The 18,919-nt window shown below is 36.2% G+C and overlaps 1 protein-coding gene across 12 annotated transcripts in view; it reads right to left on the bottom strand.

Annotated features, from left to right (window-relative positions):
- GPHN (gephyrin) overlaps positions 1-18,919 on the bottom strand; it is a 535,685-nt gene that overhangs the window by 88,845 nt on the left and 427,921 nt on the right. For all 12 annotated transcript variants that reach the window (XM_070377686.1, XM_070377689.1, XM_070377688.1 and 9 more), the window contains one exon: positions 18,433-18,570. In XM_070377686.1, the coding sequence (XP_070233787.1) occupies positions 18,433-18,570 (138 nt within the window). The remainder of the gene's footprint in view (positions 1-18,432; positions 18,571-18,919) is intronic.

An 18,919-nucleotide genomic window follows, 5' to 3' on the forward strand; every position in this document is an offset into this window, starting at 1 on the left:
TTGCTTACATTAGTGAGAAATGGAAAGAAATGAAAAGATTAACAATACAGAAATTTAAACAGTGATGCATCCTTATGACAAAATATTATACAATATTTGTGTTTTATAAAGAATATTCACTGACACAAGAAAATTCTTATAATATGCATTTTAAAACATGTATAACTATACATGTAAAGTATAATCTTAACTATGTTAAGATATATGTGTATAGATCAATAGAAAAAGATGGGAAGGACATACATGAAAATAGAAAGTATTTGTTTACTGTAATATGTTAGAATTATGTATACTTTTATACCCTATTCTATACTTTTCTGAAAGTTTCCAAATTTTTACAATGATCACATGTAATTTTTATAATTTTTTTCTTTTAGAAAAGTAAAGAAAGGAGCTTCCTTAACATTCTATTTAACTTTAGCCAAAAATTTGACTTTATTAACTTAAAAAAGCAGTGACTAGAAGAAGAGCATCAGTAATGTATTGTGTGAAGTGACTATTCAAACCACTATTCATACTCTGGATGACAAGCATCTTTGGTGAGCTTCCAGGACTTTGATTTCATGCCAATAAGAATAAAAGTTTCAAGAGTCACGACCAATTACTTAAATCCTCTAGTCAGAATCTGCCCTTATTATTATCATTACTATTGCTATTCAATAAGTAATATAATAACGATGGCACCCCACTTCAGTACTCTTGCCTGGAAAATCCCATGGACGGAGGAACCTGGTAGGCTGCAGTCCATGGGGTCGCGAAGAGTCGGACACGACTGAGCAACTTCCCTTTCATTTTTCACTTTCATGCATTGGAGTAGGAAATGGCAACCCACTCCAGTGTTCTTGCCTGGAGAATCCCAGGGACAGAGAAGCCTGGTGGGCTGCCGTCTATGGAGTCGCACAGAGTCGGACACGACTGAAGCGACTTAGCAGCAGCAGCAGCAGCAGGTTGCTAAGAGTCGGATACGACTGAGCGACTTGGCTTTCACTTTTCACTTTCATGCACTGGAGAAGGAAATGGCAACCCACTCCAGCGTTCTTGCCTGGAGAATCCCAGGGACGGGGGAGCCTGGTGGGCTGCCATCTACGGGGTCGCACAGAGTCAGACACGACTGAAGTGACTTAGCAGCAGAGAAGGAAGAAGAGGAGGGGAAAAAAAATCAAACTTCCCTCCACAGACTATAGGTAATACACAACTTGATTTACACATGTTTGTATAGGTTTAGAAAATTCTATTGTTTCCAGAGCTGGATAGATGAGTTTTTTTTTGGTCTGTCTTTTGTTTTTAGCTTTGTCATTCTTAGCTACTTTGGGTCCTCTGGTTTAAGGAACCTAGGACAAAGAAGTAAGTACAGACAGATTTAAATTTTGTACTCTGATCCACAGTGATAGTGATATTGACCCTTTTTAAGGAAGTGACACCTGAATTGGGAGAACTAGCTGTAGGTACCTTCAGGAGGTTGAAACTATTCTAGAGCTATCCTGAGCTATGGACCATACTTTGTAAGACCAGGGAAGTGGTGGGACTGGTGGGACTAGAGGACCTTGTTTGTATACACATATACAACATTAACTCCCAAATGAACCTGAAGCTATAAGGCAGCCTCTGGTAGTGGACCCTATGGCATCTGCTTAGGGTGAAAATAAACTATTTGGGTTAGCTCCTTATCTGAAACTATTCTATCCAGTGTGGTGAATGAAAATGGAAGTGTGACACCAGTACAGATCCCAAGAGAATAACTTTTCTGGGATTTGAATAACTCAGTAATAGTATTTAATAATCAAAGATAGCACCAGGGCTGAGTTTTCCTGGCAGCTGATCTAGTTTATCTAGTAAATGTTTATACAGCATTTTATAAATTACCAAGTAATATCACATATATAATTTCATTAATTCTTAAAAAAATCTAGTAAAGCATTATTATATTCATTTTAGAGGTGAATTAAGAGAAGTTTAAACAGGGTAACCTACCCAAGATCACATATTTTACAGATGGCTAAGACAGGGCCGAAATTTAGATCTTAGAACTTCAATCATTACTACAATGGCAATAGCTACATACCCTTCACACACTGCTCTTCCTCTGTTCTAACATTCAAAAAAGCGACACGGTGAGTCCTCAAAAAATTAAAGATAGAATTACTATATAATCCAGCAATTTCACTTCTAGGTACATATTCAAAAGAAGTAGTAGCAGAAACTTGAACAGGTATTTGTGTGCCTATTTTTATAGTGGCATTATTCACAATAGTCAAAAGTGGAAGTAACCCAAGTATCCACTGACAGATGAAGGGGTCAACAAAATGTGGTGCATACATATAGGAATATTATTCAGCCTTAAAAAGAAGGAAATTCTTACATATGTTATCCATACACATATGGATGAAACTTGAAGGGATTATGAAATAAGTGAAGATAGCTGAAACAAGCCAGCCACAAAAGGCCAAACATCATATGATTTCACTTTTTTGAGGTAATTAGAGTATTCAAAACTATAGTTATCAAAAAGTAGAATGGTGGTTGTCATGGGCTGGGAAAAGGGAAGAATAAGAAGTTATTTTTTTAACGAGTATGTAGTTTCAGCTTTGGGTGATGAAATAGTTTTGGAGATGGAAGGTAGTGACAGTTGCAGAACAACGTAAGTGTATTTAGTGCCACTGAACTGTACAGTTAAACATGATTAAAACGGCAAGTCTTATGTGTTACCACCGCCACAAAAAACTATAAAGAACAGCTGTCATCAACAGTTAGCACATGTATTTTTCCTCCCTAGGTCCTTGCCAGTAGCTCAAGAGAAGTGATACAATCTCATCAAGACTCTTTTTACTTCTGAACACTTAGTATGCTAAGTTTGAAAGCCTGTTGATACTGACAGTCTTAGCTACTGCAGCAGCTTAACATAAGTTAACTAAGGTCTCATTGATGGCCAATTTAGAGAAAAGCGTATCAGCTGGCTTGATTTCTCCCTTTAATACTTGAGTTACTCATATATCTTATTGTGCAATTCCATTCTGGATGGTTCCTAAGGTATAGGGTCTACTCAACCATAATTTGATGCAATTAGATTCTGGAAACTAAAGTAAAAATTCTGTTATGTAAGTTTCCAGTAATAATTGCCCCTCCTTACTCCCATTTTACCATACACATAAACACTAAAAAATAGCCTGCAAATTTGAGGAGAATCAAATAATAATGACAGATTGAGATGTACATATGACAAGGAATTAGTGTGTTTATTTAATTACTTATTGAAATATAGTTGCTGTAAATGTTATATCAATTACAAGCATAGAATATAGTGGTTTGCAACTTTTAAAGATTATGCTCCATTTATAGTTATTATAAAATATTGGCTATATCCCCTGTGTTGTACAACATATGCTTGTAGCTTATTTTATATCTAATAGCTTGTACTTCCTTACCCCTGTATTGCCCCTTCCTTCCTTCCTCTCCCTACTAGTAACCTCTAGTTTGTTCTCTACATCTGTGAGTCTGCTGCTTTTTTGTTATATTTACTGGTTTATTTTAGATTCCATGTATAAATGGTATCATACAGTATCTTTCTTGTCTGACTTATTTCACTTAGCATATATAGTGTGTGTTAGCTCTGTCATGTCCAACTCTTTGCATGGACTGTAGCCTCCCAAGCTCCTCTGCCCATGAAATTCTGCAGGCAAGAATACTGGAGCGGGTAGCCACTCCCTTCTCCATGGCATCTTCCTGACCCAGGGGTCTCCTGCATTGTAGGCCGATTCTTTACTGCCTGAGCCACTGCGAAAGCCCCTTCACTTAGCATAATATCCTCTAAGTCCATCCACATTGCTGCAAAAGGCAAAACTTCACACTTTTTTTATGGATGAGTAGCAAGCAGCCCATTGTGTGTGTGTGTGTGTGTGTGTGTGTAATGTCTTTATCCATTCATCTGTTGATGGACACTTAGACTGGTTCCATATTTTGGCAATTATAAATAATGTTGCCATGAACACTGGGATGCATTTATCTTTTTTCATTACTGTTTTTTATTTTTTGGATACATACCCAGGAGTGGAATTGCTGGGTTATATGGTAGTCCTATTTTTAGTTTTCTGTGAAACTTTCATACTGCTTTCTGCAGTGGCTGTACCAATTTACATTCTCACCAATGGTGTAGGTGGAGGTTCCCTGTTCTCTACATCCTATAAGTGAGTCATTTAAATGCCAAAATCTACCCAAGATTCACCAGGCTACAAAATAATACACAGATCCTATTTTAAGAATTCTGTAGTGCTAGCGTAAGGCTTGCCCAGCATCATTTGGAAAATGTTTATACTGAGATTGAGTTTTATTTCTGACAAGTGTCTAGTTTCTGATATAAAGAATGATTTGCTGCATCTTAAACACGGTGGGCTTTTTCTTATTTCTATGCCTTTGCAAATAATGTTGTCTTGGACAGGAATATTTTTTTCCTTCTCCTTTCCTGTGCCTAGAGAATCTCAGGTATCCCCTAAGTTTCAGCTCAGATATCATGTCTTTGGTCTTCTGCCTCTAAACAAGAAAACAAAGTTCATTGACTTATTTATTCATTCATCATCAAACACTGGGAACCTACTATATGCTAGACACTGCGGACAAAAATACTAGTAAGATCTGGCTGATTTCCTCAAGGAATTCACATGTAACAGTATATGTGAGAAAGGGGAATATGGAAAAATAAAAATATGACTACAAGATAGTATGGGCCGTGACAATATATCATCAGGGTAATATGGGAGGTATACAGAAAACATCAGCTCAGATCATGAGCTCCTTACTGCAAAATTCAGGCTTAAATTGAAGAAAGTAGGGAAAACTACTAGGCCATTCAGGTATGACCTAAAACAAATCCCTTATGATTGGAGGTGACTAGACAGAGTGGATGGAGGTCCATAACAATATACAGGAGGCAGTGACCAAAACCATCCCAAAGAAAAAGAAATGTAAGAAGGCAAAGTGGTTGTCTGAGGGGGCTTTGCCAATAGCTGAGGAAGGAAGAGAAGTAGAAGACAAAGGAGAAAGGGAAAGATATACTCAGCTGAATGCAGAGTTTCAGAGAATAGCAAAGGAGAGATAAGAAGGCCTTCTTAAATGAACAATGCAAAGAAATAGAAGAAAACATTAAAATGGGTAAGATTAGAGATTTCTTCAAGAAAGTTGGATATCAAGGGAACATTTCATGCAAAGATGGGCATGATAGAGGACAGAAATGATAAAGATGTAACAGAAGCAGAAGAGACTAAGATGAGATGGCAAGAATACACAAAAGCTATGGCAAACCTAGACAGAGTATTAAAAAGCAGAGACATCACTTTGCCAACAAAGGTCCATATAGTCAAACCTATGGCTTTTCCAGTAGTTATGTACAGATTTAAGAGTTGGTCTGTTAAGAAGGCTGAGCGCCAAAGAATTGATGCTTTCAAATTGTGGTGCTCAAGAAACTCTTGAGAGTGCTTTGGGTAGCAAAGAGATCAAACCCCTCATTCTTAAAGGAAATTAATGCTGAATATTCACTGGTAGGATTGTTGCTGAGGCTCCAATACTTTAGCCACCTGATGTGAAGAGTCAACTCACTGGAAAAGACCCTGATGCTGGGAAAGATTGAAGACAAAAGAAGGGGGCAGCAGAGGATGAGATGCTTAGATAGCATTACCAACTCAAAAGACATGAATTTGAGCAAACTCTGGGAGATAGTGGAGGACAGAGGAGCCTGTTATGCTACAGTCCATGAGGTTGCAGAGTCTGACATGACTTAGTGACAACAATATTGGGAAAAAAACCACCTAATCAACAATTTGTGGAACATCAATAAAATATTCCTAGATGAGATGATACCTACACTGAGTTTTAAAGTTTTAAGTACAAACGAAGTAGGAGAAGAGTGGGGGGCATTTTCGACAACAGAAGCAATATCAAGGGAATTTAAACTTAATCTTATGAAAATGGGAATCCAATGAAGGATTTTAAGCAAAGTAATGACTTCAAGTTAACCTCCCAGCAGCATTTAAATCTCTTCAGAGATAATGGAACTTTTAAGGAATAGCACTTTTTAATAGAACTTTTAAGTGCCTAGTGACAAGATATAGAATGGTTTGGAGGGATTATACACAAATCTGTTATGGTACACTTTCCACATTACATTGGTTGTTTGTGAAGCTATTATATCTTGACTTCTTCATTAAGTTGTTAATTCCTTGTTTTCACAGCATAACTCACCCATCATTGTATCCCCAGTACCAAGCACAGTGCTTGGTACTTAAAAGGCACTCAGTGAGTGTTTGCTGAATGACTGAGTCAATGAATGAGTACATTAATGATTAGGACTAAGGAGGGAAATGTTGGATAAATAGAGAAGAGAATCATATCAATCAAATATTAATACAAACAACTTCACCCAAAGAATACATATAATAGAGAAGGACATCTTGCTAACTTTTACTTTCATTATTGCCCATTTAGACTCCTTTAAGCAAATCTTTTTGTATAATGGATGCTTACCTCCATGATTACAGCAATGACTTCCCCAAACCTGGACATTTTCCTTTTGCTATCAGTAAATGTCCATCATCTATTTCAAGACTTCATTAAAGATATAGGTTCTCCTTGATGCCCCTCTGAATACGACTCTGTATATTCAGTTAGTAGTATATCAGCAAGTACTTGCAAAATTGTGTGTAAGAGTTCTCAGGGTGATGAGTGTGAAAAGTGTGCATTTGGTTTCTTCAGTTTCTGAAGACACAGAACTGTATTTTTTCTTTCCTTCATGTCTAATCAAAACAATAAATACAGGTTATATTCAAAATAACTTTTAGCAGCCTAGACTTCCAGGAGTCTCTGCTATTATTTAAATTCTGTTCTTCTTAAAAGGGAAGGATAAACCCAAGAGAAATGAAAACATGTGCTGTGTTTAGTTGCTCATTTGTGTACAACTCTTTGCGAACCCATGGCCTATAGCTTGCTGGGCTCCTCTGTCCGTGGGGATTCTCTAGGCAAGAATTCTGGAGTGGGTTGCCATGCCCTCCTCCAGGGGATCTTCCCAACCCAGGGATCAAACCCAGGTCTCCCGCACTGCAGGAGGATTCTTTACCATATGAGCCACCAGGAAACCCCATGAATACTGGAGTGGGTAGCCAATCCCTTCTCCAGGGAATCTTCCTGACCCAGGAACTGAACCAGAGTCAATTGAAGGCGGATTCTTTACCAGCTGAGCTACCAGAGAAGCCCAATGAAAACATATGTCCAGGCAAAAACTTGTAAACAAATATTAATTGCAGCATTATTCATTCATACTCAAAAGATGGAAACAATCCAACAGTCCACCCCTTGATGAATGGATAAATAAAAGTGATGTATACTGGATTAGCCAAAAAGTTCATTCAGAAAAACCCAGGAAAGCTAGTGTTATGATTCCAGTCCAAGTCCAAAGGCCTGCAAACCAAGGGGGTTAATGGATAAAAACCCAATACATACAACGAAATATTATTTGGCCACAAGAAGGAGGGAGGTACTAACAGAAACCATAAAGCATTGCTGAAAGAAATTATAAAGAAGATACAAATAAATGGAAAGACATTCTTTGTTCAGGAATTTAAAAACATAATATTCTTAGAGCCCATGCAACTTAAAGTCACTTACAGATTCAATGTAATCTCATTAAAATGCAAACAGCATTTTTTTCAGAAACAGAAAACTGGATAGCCCCATTTGAAAGAATGAAGCTGGACTCTTATCTTCCACCATATACAAAACTTAACTCAAAAAGGATTAAAGACCTAAACGTAAAACCTGTAACTATGAGTGAGGTTTGGGAGGCTCCCCTGTTTGGAAGGATTCCACACGCTGTTGGGCAACTAAGGCCTTGCACCACAACTACTGAGCCCACGTGCTGCAAATACTGAAGCCCATGTGCCTAGAGCAACAAAAGCAGCTACCACAATGAGAAGCCCAAGCACTGCAATGAAGAGTAGCACCCACTTGCTGCAACTAGAGAAAGCCCATGCAAAGCAACGAAGACCTAGAGCAGCCAAAAAATAAATAAATAAATAGTAAAAAAAGGAATTGTACGCCATGATCAAGTGGGATTTACCCCAGGGATGCAAGGACTTTTCACTATCTGCATATCAATGTGATACATCAGTTAAGAAATTGAAAAATAAAAACCATATGATCCTCTCAACAGATGCAGAAAAAAGCTTTTGATAAATTTCACCATCCATTTATAATAAAAACTCTCCAGAAAGTGGGCATAGAGGGAACATACCTCAACATGATAAAGGCCATCAATGACAATCCCATAGCTAACATCATATTCAATGGTGAAAAATTGAAAGCATTTTCTCTACAATCAGGAATAAGACAAAGATGACCATTCTGGCTAGTTTTATTCAACATAGCCTTGGAAGTCAGAGCTATAGTACTCAGAAAAAAAAAGAGATAGAAGAAATCCAAATTGGGAAAAAAGTAAAACTGTCATTGTTTGCAGATGACATGATGCTATACATAGGAAATCCGAAAGATGCTTCTAGAAAATGATTAGAGTTCATCAGTAGATTCAGTATAGCTGCTGGATACAAAATTAATTAAGAGAATTTTTTTGCATTTCTATATGCTAACAGTAAAAGATCAGAAAAAGAAATTAAGGAAACAATCTCATTTATCACTACATCAAAAAGAACAACAACAACAAAAAATGCCAAGGAATAAACCTAGCTAAGCAGGCAAGAGATCTATATTCTGAAAACTATAAGAAGCTTAAGAAAGAAATTAAAGATGATACAAACAAATGGAAGATATTAATATACTGCATTCTTGGACTGGAAGAATCAATATTGTTAAAATTATCATACTACCCAAGCAATCTATGGATTCAATGCTGCTAAGTCACTTCAGTTGTGTCCGACTCTGTGCGACCCCACAGACGGCAGCCCACCAGGCTCCGCCGTCCCTGGGATTCTCCAGGCAAGAACACTGGAGTGGGTTGCCATTTCCTTCTCCAATGCATGAAAGTGAAAAGTGAAAGGGAAGTCGCTCAGTTGTGTCTGACTCTTCACGACCCCACGGACTGCAGCCTATCAGGCTCCTGTGTCCATGGGATTTTCCAGGCAAGAGTACTGGAGTGGGGTGCCACTGCCTTCCCAATGACATTTTTCACACAACTAGAACAAAAAATTTTAAAATTTGTATGTAAACACAAAAGACTCTGAATAGCCAAAACAATCTTGAGAAAGAATGAAGCTAAAAGTTTAATCCACAATCCCTTACTTTAGACTGTACTACAAACCGGCAATAATCAAAATAGTATGGTACTGGCACAAAAACAGACTTACAGACCAATGGAATAGGACAGAAAGCCCCCAAACCCATGTACTTATGGTCTATTAATCTACCACAAAGGAGGCAAGGATATATAATGGAGAAAAGACAGTCTTTTCAATAAGTGGTATAGGGAAAACTAGACAGCCACATATAAAATAACAAAATTAGAATATTCTCTAACACCATATACATATACAAAAATTGGAGAAGGAACTGGCAACCCACTCCAGTATTCTTGCCTGGAGAATGCCATGGACAGAGGAGCTTGGAGGATTAGAGTCCATGGGGTCATAAAGAGTTAGACATGACTGAGTGACTAGCACACATACACAAAAATAAATTCAAAATAGATAAAAGACCTAAATGTAAGACTGGATATCATAAAACTCCTAGAGGAAAACATAGGCAGAACACTCTTTGTCAAAAGTCACAATATTTGGTGGTGGGGGGGGGGGTCTGTCTTCTAGAGTAATGGACATAAAAAGAAAAATAAACAAATGGGACCTAATTATATTTAAAAGCTTTTACACAGTAAAGGTAAATCATAAACAAAACAAAAAGTCAACTTATGGACTGGGAGAAAATGTTTGCAAACAATGCTACTGACAAGGGATTAGTTTCCAAAACATACAAACGGCTCATACAGCTTTAATATATATAAACTGAACAACTCAATTAAAAAGTGGGAAGAAGACCTAAATACACATTTCTTCAAAGACATACAAATGGCCAACAGGCACATGAAATGATGCTCAATATCACTAATTATTAGAGAAGTGAATAGCAAAACTACAATGAGGCATCACCTCACGCCAGTCAGAATGGCCATCATTAAAAATCTACAAATAATAAATACTGTAAAGAATGTGGAGAGAAAGGAACCCTCCTAGACTGTTGGTGGAAATGTAAATTGGTGTAGCCACTGTGGAGAACAGTACAGAGGTTCCTTAAAAAGCTAAAGTAAGAGTTATATAATCCTGCAATTCCACTCCTGTGCATATATCCACATAAAACTAATTTGAAAAGACATGCACCCTAATGTTCACAGTCAAGACATGGAAGCAACCTAAATGTTCATCCACAGATAAATGGATAAAGAAATAGTGTGTGTGTGTGTGTGTGTGTGTGTGTGTGTGTGTGTGTGTATAAAGTGGAACAGTACTCAGCCTTAAAAAAGAATGAGATGATGCCATCTGCATCATTTGCAACATGAATGGACCTAGAGATTATCACTTAAGTGAAGTATGTCATTCAGAGAAAGAGATATACCATATAACATCACTTATAAAAATACTACTCTAAAATGATACAAATGAACTTATTTACAAAACCGAAATAAACTCAAAGACATAGAAAACAAATATATGATTACCAAAGAGGATAGCCGGTCGGGGGAGAGATAAATTAGGAGTTTGAGATTAATATATATACACTAACTACTATATATAAAATAGGTAATCAACAAAGAGTTACTATATAGCTCAGAAAATGCTACTCAATATCTTGTAATAAGCTATAATGGAAAAGAATCTGAAGAAGAACACACACACACATATATCTGAATATATATGTATACGTATAAAGAATCACTGTGCTGTGCACTTGAGACTAACAGAACATTGCATATTAACTAAAAGTAAAAAAAGCTTAAAACTGGGAAAGGATTTGAATAGATATTTCTCCAAAGATGATGTATGAACTGCTAATAAGTATATGAAAAGATGCTCAACACCACTAATTATCAGAAAAATGCAAATCAAAACTACAATGAGATATCACCTCACACCCATTAATTGGTTACTATCAAAAAATCAAGTGCGAATGTAGAATGAGAATGTAGAAAGACTGGAATTCTGACATAGTCTTGGTAGGACTGTAGAATAGTGTAACCAGTACGGAAAAGAGAAAAAATTTCCTCAGAAAATTAAAAATAGAAGTACCATTTAATCCATCAATCTCACTTCTCAGTATACATCCACAACAACTGAAAGCAGGGTCTTGAAGAGGTATGCGCACATCCACGTTCACAGTAGCGCTATTCATAATAGTCAAGATTGGAAGTGTTCCAAATGTCCATCAACAGATGAATGGATTAACAAACGTGGTGTGTATATATAAATACTATCACATGGCACAACGTGGATAGACCTTGAGGACATTAAGCTAAGTGAAATAAGCCAGCCATCAAAAGACAAATACTGCTGACTCAACTTATATACCGTATCTAAAGTAGTCAAATTCTTATAAATAGAAAGTAAAATGGTGGTTACCAGGGGCTGGGATGAGGAGGAAAAAGGGAATTGTTTAATGGGTAAAGAGTTTCAGATATCCTGTACGAGAAAATTTTGGAGATATGTTCACAACAATGTGAATGTACTTAATGCCACTTAACTGCAATGATAATTTGTTAATTTAATTAACTTAATGATGTTAAGATGATAAATTTTATGTTTTTTACTACAATAATTTTTAAAGAAGGAATGAGATACGGATACATGTTACAACATGGATAAACTTTGAAAATATTATGCTAGGTGGAAAACACCAGTAATAAAAGCCCACATATTATACAATCCCATTATGTGAATGTTCAGAATAGGTAAACCTATAGAGATAGAAGTAGTTTAGTGGTTGCTTAAGACTGGATGGTGGACTAGGGAGATAGGAGGAGGATGATAGCTAAAGACAGTGGAGATTCTTTTTGAAGTGATAATATGTTCTAAAACTGACGTGGTGATGGCTATACATATCTGTGAATAAACTAAAAACCTTTGAACTATATAATTTATGTGGGTGAATTATATGGTATGTGAATAGTATTTCAATAAAGCTGTTATTTTTTAAAGGGCAAGAATAAGAGACTTTTAAAAGAAGAATATTTCTGTCATTTTAACATATATAATTATATTAGAAGAGTCAAGAAAAGTCATATTTGAAGTACACATATACCATCTGGTCTTTATAGATCTTTGAAATATCTTAGAAAGAAAAATTAAACATTTCCTCTGGAAAGAAAGAACAGCTTCATGCTTAAGGTTATCAGCATAAATCTAATAACAGAAAATCGGCCAATTTTTATTTTGTACTCATGCTTAATATAAGGAATTCTATCTTTAAGGTAAATTAGATCTCTATTAGATTAGTTCTGCTTTTGGGGTTGATATCAAGTTAACTTACCAGCAGCATTTAAGTCTCTTCAAAGAGAAAAACAGGTATTAGCCCAAGTTTCTTTTTTCCCTAAAGGCCTAAGGCAAGGGAAAGGATTTGATGAGAAATATGCAATTGATTGGAAAATGGTAAGGGCTTCCAGTTAGCAGCAAATATAACAGAACTGAAGGATAAATGTAAATACACACCAGCAAGTATATCAATATCTATCAGTAGGATTCACGGATAAGGCAGTGACTAGCTCTTTCAAGCAGTCAATATTAGATTTCATTCAACGTCTCACCAGATGATTGATTTGGGAACTTACAGAGTATGTAGCAGTGCTGCAAAATACTTTATTACTTGGAGGTGTCTCTCTTGCTTACATTTAAATACTGTCATGGATCTTAAACCATCTCTTCTCTTTGCCCATAGGTGGAGCCGAAGTACTATTGTTGATAAACGTTGGGCGTGTGGTTTCAGAAAAGCAGCAGGCAGCAGTAGACTAGATATTAATAATATGACTGGTTAGGCACTCACGAAGACCCCTTGTGTGGGGGAGTTATTTTTACAGTTACACAATTGAGTAAAATTAACTCACTTAGAAAAAAATCAGACCTATAATGCTGGCTAAATCATCCCTATGTTACAAACAGGTAGACTAAGCTTCCTATTTCATACCTTCTTCTATGAATATTATTATATATTTTCACATACATACTTTTCTCTTTTAAAAACTATTATAAATGTATCTCATTTTAGGTCAGAAACAGGGAGAAGTATGTCTGCTGTGATCAGTATTCTAAGAAGGATACTTCACTGCCTTAAACTGAGTTCAGTAAAACTTAAAGATTCCATCTCTAGAACTGCTTAAGTCTTTTGTGGAAATACAAAGAACTCAGGTCAGAAATGCCAAAGTCTTTGGTTATAAAGTCTTAAAAAAAAAACCCCTAGAGCTTGTAAAATAATGCTCCTAAGAAAGCAGAAGCCTTTCTATTCAAACCTTAGTTTTTTCACTGTTAACTGAAAGACATTAGGGATAACAGGGAATTCTAGAATATTTTAATCTGCTTTACAGCAGCTAGTACTGCACTAAGTATGAATTTATAATGTATTCACATCATGTATTTTATAAGCAAAGATGAATCATAAGTGGTAGTGTGACAAATATTATCTCCACTGGTATTTCTCTTCCAAGAAACCAAAGGAAAGTATGTTTAATTAGTAGAGCACTTGCTCCTTAAAGGTCTTGCTTGCAGACAGGAGTTGAAAATAGTAGATATAATAAAGGACAGCTCAGAGACAGAAGAAAATTCACCTGTAGTCAAAACACATTAAAATAAACAGTAAACTTTGCATATACATGCACTTCTAGGTTCTTATTTTAGAAGGATAATTTTCATACTGATTTGAGACATACTCTGCTGTAATTAAAAATTACAAGACGCTTAACTCTTTGGAAGAAAAGTTATGACCAACCTAGACAGCATATTAAAAAGCAGAGACATAACTTTGCCAACAAAGGTCTGTCTACTCAAGGCTATGGTTTTTCCAGTAGTCATATATGGATGTGAGAGTTGGACTATAAAGAAAGCTGAGCACCAAAGAATTGATGCTTTTGAACTGTGGTGTTGGAGAAGACTCTTGAGAGTCCATTGGACTGCAAGGAGTTCCAACCAGTCCATCCTAAAGGAAATCAGTCTTGAATATTCACTGGAAGGACTGATGTTGAAGCTGAAACTCCAATACTTTGGCCACCTGATGTGACAAACTGACTCATTTGAAAAGACTCTGATGCTGGGAAAGATTGAGGGCGGGAGGAGAAGGGGACGACAGAGGATGAGATGGTTGGATGGCATCACTGACTCAGTGGACATGAGTTTGAGTAAACTCTGGGAGCTGGTGATGGACAGGGAGGCTTGGCAAGCTGCAGTCCATGCGGTTGCAAAGAATTGGACACGACTGAGTGAACTGAACTGAAATAAACTACTGTAATGGAATGAACAGTGGACTAGGAGTAAAGAATCTTAGGTTCTAGCTGTTTTTAATCATAACAGATTTTCTAAGAACATTATTAACCTCTTTGGTCCTAAATTTCTTTGCCTTTAAAGTAAGAAAGACTACTTGATCTCCAAATCACTTTCTTTTTGTAAAATTATAAGTATTTCATATATTATACTGTAAACATTCCTGTGTTAAATCTGTAACACAGATTTACCCTATGTATATGACCTTGAGAGCATCACTTCCAAGCACTTCTGTATACATGATTTATTCTTAGTTTTCTTGGATTCTTGCTGAACCTTCACAGAGATATAATAAGTAATTTTAGAGATCTCACAGTGGCAAATGGCCTCAAAGATTCATGGATTCTGGATCTCTCTTAGGAAATGTGCACATCTCTCAATAGGCTTCTATAATTGTAGGTGTCAGTGTATTTGCAGAGGCAAAATATTTGGAATCCCCATCCACATACTTTTCCTATTTAGTGATTGATAGATGAAATTGGATAGTTAGAGGTGCATTCAGCTGAAATCAGAATGAACCAAGAAGGTTTGTTCATTAAAATGCAAACATCCCTGGAAAAGATAACAGCTACAGTGAGAATGAGTTTCTAATCTTTTTCTGGGGAGAAATCTCTTATCTTCAGTAAGAGAATTATAGGCCATATCTGACTCACAATTCAATTTATAGTGATTCACATTTAGATCACTCAACTTTTTATATGCATGTTGTTTATTAGAGCATTTATAACAGAGAATGATCAAATATGCCAGTCATTTCTATTATAAAACACATGAACAAAGTGCTGTGGGGACGTGGAGGAAGAAAACTTAACTCAGCTGGTGAAAGGGAGGAATGGACACCAGGAATGCCTTCATGGAGGAGAGCTTCTTAAAACTTACTCTTAAAAAACATGTACTGGGGAAATGGGGAGATGTTGGCCAAAGGGTTCAAACTTTCAATTATAAGATGAATAAGATCTGGGGATCTCACATAAAGCATGGTTAATAATGCTGTATTGTATACTTGAAATTTGCTCAAAGAGTAAATCTTAAGCATTCTTACCATACACATTCATACACAGTCGGTAACTATAAGGTGATGAATGTATTGATTAGCTTGATTGTGGTAATTATTTCACAACGTATATGTATATGTATATTCAACACAGTTGAATACCCTAAAGACATACACTTTTAACTTACTAATTATGCCTCAATTACGTCAGACCAAAAAAAAAAAAGAGTACATAGTGACCGAGCAGAGAAATAGGATAAAACTGTCATAAGCAAAAGGCAGTAGAGACAATGGCTTAGAGATAAGAGCATAAGAGGTAAGGAACAGCATGGCAAGTTCTGATGAGAAGGAACTGAAAAAGTAGGAAGAAACTAGATTACAAAGGGCCTTATATGACATATCAAGGAGTTCTCAATTTTATCTGGAGTTGTCCGGAATACTACTGAAGAGCTATATGCAGGAATGTTAATATTAAACTCGCCATTTGAACAGATTACTTTGGAATCAAATTGGAAAATGGATGGGAAGATGCTAATTTGGGAAGCGAAGGTTGTTAGAATAATCCGGGAAGCTAATAATATAGACCTAAATTAAAATGAGAGAAGTGGGAATGGCAAATAAAGGATAGATTCAAGAGGACGTAGAGGAAATGAGTATTGTAGTGGTAAAGAAAATAAGTTTAGTAACAGTGATGTTAAATTTAGTAGCAGCAGGTATCCATCTGTTGTATGAGTTTGGAGCTCAGGCAAGGTCTGAGGAAAGATATAGATTTAGCAATCACTTAATAGGTGGTACTTGAAACAACTGGTATATGTTAGGTTATCTGAAATACTGTGTAAGATTTGAAAAGGGCCAGAGTCAAGCTGAAAAGAAAGTTCATATTCAAGGAATTGACAAAGGAAGGCAAGCTTACGAAACAGCCAGTACAGGAAACAAGTGCCACGTTGCGTATCTGTCTGTCTCCTGCACTACACAGTGAGAGCTATAGGGTGGGGTTTCATCTTATTCATCTTTGCATACCTGGACTTAACACAGGGCCTGGTATTTAGCAGATTTTTAATAGATACTTGCTGAATAAATTATATTTCTATATATGGTACTGTTTTCTAAACACCTAACTAAAGTGCCTAGGAGGATTAATTATAACGCTCTTTTGCATTAAAAACCAAGTGTGATCCAGCTCAAAGGCTGAATGCAAACCTAACTATTATTTCTCATCATCATGGGTGGAAACACTTGACAAGAGTTAACCATGCATGAAGAGGTTTGCTTACTTATAAGTGACAACTGATTTGATGAACAAATGAAGGAGAAACAAACATATGACAGGAAAAGAGAATCCATCTGACAGTATTTTTTTTTCCCTAGAGGAGAAATAGAAACGGCCATTTCCAGTTCTGTTTTTTTCCTTAAAAGTCCTGGAATTTCTGTCTAAATGTGACCTGGCATCACAGTGAGATTCTTTTAAGGACTGATAAGAGAAACTACCCTGATATTACAAGAGGCCAGGTATGGTTAACTTATTTTTATATAGTGTAAAGCACTGTTAAATTTTTTCCAACTTAATTTTACATTCATATTTTCTGAAGATGTCTTAGTACTGACTGACATAAAAATATCTAAGTATCTGCATATAATAACAGAAAGAAACCATTTCATTAAAATTGATTTCTGAAATCACACAGTTAATTTCTAATTCCCCACTTTAGTTTTACTATCTTTATTTCCTTTAATGAGGAATAAAACAGAACAAAAGAATAGGTTTAAACCTAATGACATACATGTCTAAAAGGATGTAAGTCAAAGAAGTAGGGCAGGTGTAAATTAAAGCAATTTTTGCCTAAGCAGGGCCAGAGACCAAAGAGCTAGCATTTGGCATTTAATATTTCACTGGCTTTAGGCCTTTTAACATAATTTTATCTACTATTATTTTCTATACTTTAATATTGGCAGAAGAGCATTATCATGTAGAAAGAGAAGAACGTTGAGTTTTTTTTCTTTTTTCTCTTTTGGCTGCGCCACACAACTTACAAGACCTTAGCTCCCTGGCAGGGACTGAGCCTGCGTCACCTGAGTGAAAGTGCTGAGCACTAGTCACTGAACTGCCAGGGAATTCCCAAGAATGTTAAGTCTTGAGTCTTAATTCCATTCCTTTTCTGCTGTTTTGAGTTTTCTTGTAGAAAAATTAGAGTGCTTGTATAGATGTTCTCTAATATCACTGAAATTTGACTATTTTACAATCTATGAATAAAGTCATTTATTTGTAAAATCAATACTTCTGCATTGTTTTTATTTGTACCACAAAAACAATTTAGAAACTACATCTTATTCAGACTGCACCTGAACTGGATTTTTAGAAAGGGAAGTAGCTGGTTAAAAACTGGAAACACTGGGGAATACTACCTTTCCATTATCTTTCCACAAGCTGGTCTCAATGTGCTACTAAACTAAGAGCAGAAAATGAGAGGATAGATGAAGCAGAAAAACTGAGATCAGACTGGCTGCTCAGTGATCCACAGATAATTAATGTAGTATTTACATTTAGAAACATGGTTTTCACAAATGAAAATCATTACCAGACACATTAGTTATCTCTCACTTCTATCAGAAAGGACATAAGGCAGACCGCAGTCAACTATTCTCCTCACTCAGTGCTGACAGCCCTCTCTTGAGAATATTGATATTTTGATGAATAGGAGAAACACAGTTGAATTTTTCCTTTTTTTTAATGTAAAGGAAGATTTATGAGTATTTTATTCTGTATACTGTTAGATTGATCTTAGAGTTGAATAGAAATAAGAAGTGAAAAGAAAGATGGTAATAACTGTGATAAATGGTTAATAACATTTCTTTTTCAGGAAAACTGTGTATTAGTGTTAGAGTAATCTTGTTTTGAAAAGAATGAAAATAAAAGGCAATGGGCAAATATAACAGTACCTCGGTAGTTGATGATTTCTGTCCCAAGCACCGGAGTCATCTCCAGGACTGTGATAAAGGCTTTGTCCATAGATGTTAGAGGAAAAGGAGACATGCGGTGTCTTCTAGCCACCTTGGTGATATCGACAGCACTGTGACCTAAACAGGAAGACAAGTAACTAAGAATGTGATGCTGAAACCTGATTAAAAAGTGGGAATGGCTTATAAACAACAGTAATTCTCAGTCTTCATTTCATATGTCCAGAAATGAAGATTACAGGGGGAAAATTTTTCTACTGCTCCCCAAATATAGCCTGCTTTGGCAGAACATTAAATTGTTAGTAATTTTATATCACGTAGCAAAAGCTAGTGAAGTTTAATGATGATACTGGCTAATTCTTTCTCAGTGCTTACTACGTGTCATGGCACTAATCTAATTAAGCTTCACAACAACCTAAAGGGAGGTATCATTATTATCCTTATTTACAGATGAGGAAAATGAGGTTTA

This window comes from Bos mutus, chromosome 10 (assembly GCF_027580195.1).
Source record: "Bos mutus isolate GX-2022 chromosome 10, NWIPB_WYAK_1.1, whole genome shotgun sequence".
Lineage (NCBI taxonomy): Eukaryota > Metazoa > Chordata > Mammalia > Artiodactyla > Bovidae > Bos > Bos mutus.